This window comes from Hemicordylus capensis, chromosome 4, assembly GCF_027244095.1.
Source record: "Hemicordylus capensis ecotype Gifberg chromosome 4, rHemCap1.1.pri, whole genome shotgun sequence".
NCBI lineage: Eukaryota > Metazoa > Chordata > Lepidosauria > Squamata > Cordylidae > Hemicordylus > Hemicordylus capensis.
The window spans coordinates 8,149,392-8,154,340 of record NC_069660.1 but is presented as its reverse complement, the minus strand read 5'-3'; the positions used below and the strand labels follow the sequence as shown (position 1 = coordinate 8,154,340).

The following is a 4,949-nucleotide window of genomic DNA, read 5'->3' as shown; positions in this document are numbered from 1 at the left end:
CAGCTTCCTAACATGGCAGTTCTTGGCTGACACAGTATGCCAAGGGAGTCTCAGCTGGCCCTGCGAAGCCTCTGATTCTGCTCTGGTTCCTCTGTTGGAGCAATTGGCCTTCTCCTAAGCCAGGGATTCTCAACGTTGGGTCCCCAGATGTCATTGGACTTCAACTCCCATAATCCCCAGGCCCAGTGGCCTTTGGCTGGAGATTATGGGAGTTGAAGTCCAATGACAGCTGGGGACCCAACGTTGAGAATCCCTGTCCTAAGCCATGACTATGCAGTGGTTAGACTGCCAGTATGTGCCAAATTCTTAGCAAAACTGTTTGCTTGGCCTAGCTGGCCTGTCTCACTGCTCTTCTGCCTACTTGTTGACTGAACCTGGGCCGGGTCAGGCAAGGCAAGGCCTTATAGGAGAGCTATTGAACCAGCAAAGCTGCAGGCCAGGGCTGAAGGCTTATATGGGTGGTAGGAGCTCCACCCCTTCCTGGACTCCTAGGGCAGCCATCTTCCTAAGGAGACACCCCAGCTGGTTCCCCTGACTCCTGAGGAGACCCATCAGGAGGGAGACCCCAGGCAGCCAGACATTTGCTCTGCCTTCAAAACTGGAGCTTGGTCTAGGCCTGGTGTTGCTTCTGCTTCTGGGGACCCAGGGTGATGGAGGAAGCTTGAGGATAGGGGGCAGGACACTACCCGGGGGTGCTAGGTCCCCAGAGCTCCTCAAGGACTCCTCTGTGGGAGCAGCCAGGCTCTGGCACTGTGAGTTTTGGCAGGCTGTCGGGCCAAGGATCTTGGCTGGGGTGGATTCCCCCTGGAATCTCCCTCCTCAGGGTCAGCGTCAAGGTTCACCCTGACACCTGTACTCCTATATGGTTGGTGAGGGGAATGTTATGCCACACAGAGACCATTTGGGGCCCTGTGGCAACCATAATTGATCAAATTGCAGCAGGGTGGGCTGTACATTTCAGTCATCTTTAAACATTTATTTCTGCCCAGCTTAAGAGTCACTGGGAAGGGACCTTCAGAGCCTCACAATCACACACACGAAAACACAATGGTGAATCCTAGCTTGTAGCTCTCTGTCTGTCTTTCTCTGGAATCGCATGACTGCTCCCAACCCAGCTAGAGCATCCAAGGCATCTCAAATTCCTGAGATGGCAATGTTCTTCCGTGCGTGGTCTCCACGTTCTTCAGGTGCTTACTGGCCAAAAACACAGCGAGTTGCTTCCTCCTGATAGGAGAGAGGTTTCTCCCAACTCTCCATGGGAAGTTGCAGTTGGGTTCAAGGCTGGATCTGTAGCTCTGGAGCTGGCGGATACACCAGTGTTCATCCACCTTGTAGTAGTATCTATAGATAAGGGTTTCCACCTGAGGGCAGTCAGCCATGAGCCAGAGGCGCACAGCATCTTCTTCCCCACAGATGATGTCGGGATAGCGGCACTTCAAGAGCTGCAGGAGCAACTCATTGGCTCGGTTTGTCCTGATGGCGGGAAGGTTGTTCTGGGTGCTGGTGATCTCATCAAGGGTCCTCCGGATCAGCAGTACCGGCCCTGGGTATTGGCACATCAATTCAGCCACATTGAGGTCGAAGTGCTCCTTGACCATCTGGACCACGAGCTTCCTACAGCTCTTACCAGTCATCTTCACGGCCAAGGGGAGCAAGCTGTCGAAGGAGGCATCTAGAACCAAAGCGCCCAGCTCTGGATAAGTCATTGCAGCCCACGAAGCTGTGTAGCTGCCTAAGGAATAGCCATAGACAGCTATGGCCGGCAGGCCAAACTTTAGGTGATGGATGGCGTACTGGATGACGACATCCATGGCGTTGATGTCTTTCTGTGGAGAGGGTTTCCCTGTACTCCTGGCAAAACCAGGGCGGTTCCACCCCAGGACAGAATATCCAGCCTTCAGTGGGGTGTAAAAGCAACCCATTTCATAGAAGCTGCCATTCCCTTCACAGCAGATCACCAACTGGCTCTCTTGTTCCCTCCAAGATCCCTCCTTCCTCCTGTCCACAAACATGGTGTCGATTTCATTCCCATCACAAGTGATCAGCTTTGCCCGTCTCCCGTTATAGTTCTCCATGAGATGAGTCCGGCATTTCACCAATAAAGTCAGCGGGACTTTGGTCAAGAAGCTCACGGAGCCTGGGTAGAGCAGCCAGCGGCCAATTGAGTGGGCAAGGGTATACCGAGCCCACCTGCTGGGGCATTGCTTCATGTTGTGCAGGATGCAGCATTTGGAGGCCTTCGTTTCTCCAGGTGTGGCATCACTAGGCAATCCGTGAAGGCTGGGCTGGTCATTGATGGCGCCTCTGGTACTGCTGGTCTCATTCCAATGATATTCCACGGGCAACTTCTTGAATAAACAGCTGTCCTTGATCTTCAGCCACAGATGCATTTTGCCACACGTCGAAGGTGCAGATAGGTCACAGTAATGCTACTTTTAATAAGAGGCACAAACTGAAGGAAGGAAGGGGTCAGGAGAGAAGTGGGGAAAGCCAGAGAGTTAGTTATGGTGGCAGGCTGGTAGTCAATAGCCTTCCGCTCGTGTTGAACCCAGAAGGGGAAATTGGCAGCATTGGATCACCTTGGAGTTTCTGTCCTCCTAGCTGCCCTTTTGCTGATGTTGGGAGGGTGGTATCCAGCAAAGTGGCCAGGACACTTCTTTCAGGAGTCCTCATAGGCCAGCCAATCAAAGCAAAGGTAACAATAAGCAAGGTCAGCCCCCTTTGTGAGCAATTCCTCCACCGAGGACTTGGCTGATAGAGCCACAGCTGCTGTTGCTGTGGGTGTCTGTAGTTGTTTACTGCAAGGATTTGGTGCTGGGACGTATTGCTGATGGCACAAATCCCTTTTGCTTTTGCTGTACAAATCCCTTTCTTGGGTCGTCTTGCCCAGTTCAATGAGTGATAAAATCTGTGCCCTAACTGGGCCTCTCCAAAGACTGGAGACTTCATCAGATTCACTAGAGCAGGCGTTCCCAACCGGCGGTACTCCAGACGTTGCTAAACTACAACTCCCATCACCCCCAGCTACAATGCATTGTGGCTGGGAACATAGGAACATAGGAAACTGCCATATACTGAGTCAGACCATTGGTCCATCTAGCTCAGTATTGTCTTCACAGACTGGCAGTGGCTTCTCCAAGGTTGCTGGCAGGAATCTCTCTCAGCCCTATCTTGGAGATGCTTCCAGGGAGGGAACTTGGAACCTTTTTCTGCTCTTCCCAGAGTGGCTTCATCCCCTGTGGGGAATATCTTGCAGTGCTCACACATCAAGTCTCCCATTCAGATGCAACCAGGGCAGACCCTGCTTAGCTATGGGGACAAGTCATGCTTGCTACCACAAGACCAGCTCTCCTCTCCTGGGGATGATGGGCATTTTAGTTCAGCAACATTTTGCATGCCACTGGTTGGGATCCCCCTGCATCAGAGAGTTCCTTCCTCCGTCTGCTCTAACAAAATAGCAGCAGCTCCTTTGCAGTACTGCCTTACTCCTCATTTCTCTGTCCCCCGCAGGAAGGTTCAAGGCTGATTGGTGGGGAGTGGCGGGGGGCAACATCCTTCCCAGATTCCCCCTGGGCTCTCAGTGGCATGGCTAGGAGGCCATCAGGGTGATCAGCCAAAGGCAGACTTGCACCACAGGCTCAGTGAAGCTAGGCTTCCTTTCTGACCTCAAGTTGCCCTTCTGACTTATGATTTCGTCTTGCTCACTGATCAAATGCTTTGCCTGATTCATGGAGGGAAAGCCCAGCCTGCAGAGACCGAGGGCTGCTCCTCCCACCCTCACTTTCTCTCTGAGAGTGAAGCATGGGCTCTGTCTGATACATGGCAGAGGTTTACAGCTCCACACCTCCCGCTGATGGCTCTCCTGGTCCCCAAGAAACCAAGGGGGGCGTGAATGGCATCACTGCATCACAAAGCCTAGGTTCAGGACAACGACCAGAGATGTAGAAAGTGTCCCTTTATTCCACAACAACCACACATCCCATTTTCCCAGCTGAAGCCCCAATAGCAGCACCGAGGCAGGGATTCTTTCTGGCATGGAGTCAGTCATGCGTGTGGCATCCACAGTGAGCATCAAGGCCCAGGTCAGGTTTTCTTTCATTTGACCAACCCCTTCTTGGTCTTGATGGGCAGCCACTGTCTTGTTGCTTGTTGGATTTAAAGCCAAATAACCCATGAACATCATCGTGTGTCCTCATGGGATTGGTGAAAAGATTATGGGCACATAATTTTAATTTAATTTAATTTATATTGTGCTCTTCCTCCAAGGAGCCCAGAGCAGTGTACATGGTTATTTTTATCCTCACTACAACCCACTGAGGTAGGTTAGGCTCAGAGACAAGTGAATGGCCCAGAGTCACCCAGAGAGTTTAATGTCGAATGGGGATTGGAATTCAGGTCTCCCTGGTCCTAGTCCAACACTCTAACTATTACTATTAGTCCAACACTCTAACTATGACACTACATGGCTATTACCAGAAGTTGTCAAGGGTAGGTAAAAGAGTGCAACTGCCAGCTAATGTGGATGGGTTCCGGCCCTTTTCTTAAGGGTGATGTCATAGTGGTGATGTTTACAGAGTGCAAGCGCTGATTGTAGGCTTTGGAGGAACTGGTGTTGAGAAGCCAACCTCAGGAGCTGGATGAGACAAGCTCTACAGCTTCCTTTCCAATCTGCAGTTCTAGACATGGGTGGCTGTAGGATGGGAATGCTCTGTGACACAAGGGTAGTCTTCATAGAACCATAGGAACAAAGGGGTCAGAATGGACCAGAAGATCATGGGTTCTTGAGTCCATCTGAGTGCAAAGTGCCAGTCGACTTGAATGCGAAATCTAGCAAGAGGGCCCAGGCACTTTTCTCTCTATGTCACCAGGACAGCTTTTCCCACATGGGTGGAAAAAAATGGCTGGTCTTATTCTATAGTGCCACCCTAAAGGTGGCAGGAAGAGAAATT

General features: G+C 51.5%; 1 protein-coding gene across 2 annotated transcripts; it reads right to left on the bottom strand.

Moving 5' to 3' along the window:
* Positions 1-961: 961 nt before the first annotated feature.
* Positions 962-4,559, bottom strand: LOC128323916 (protein ABHD16B-like). 2 transcript variants are annotated; one of them, XM_053247853.1, is made up of 2 exons: positions 4,474-4,559; positions 962-2,452 (listed from the first exon to the last, which is right to left on the bottom strand). In XM_053247853.1, exon 2 carries the CDS (start codon positions 2,388-2,390, stop codon positions 1,116-1,118), a length of 1,275 nt encoding a protein of 424 aa, XP_053103828.1. In that variant the 5' UTR covers positions 2,391-2,452; positions 4,474-4,559; the 3' UTR covers positions 962-1,115. The 2 variants fall into 2 exon arrangements, with proteins under 2 accessions (XP_053103828.1, XP_053103827.1); XM_053247852.1 differs by lacking the exon at positions 4,474-4,559 and adding an exon at positions 2,580-2,632.
* Between the last annotated feature and the right edge of the window lie 390 nt (positions 4,560-4,949).

Coding starts and splice junctions, on each gene's coding strand:
- LOC128323916 (XM_053247853.1), bottom strand. CDS start 2,390: ATGCATCTGTGGCTGAAGATCAAGGACAGCTGTTTATTCAAGAAGTTG.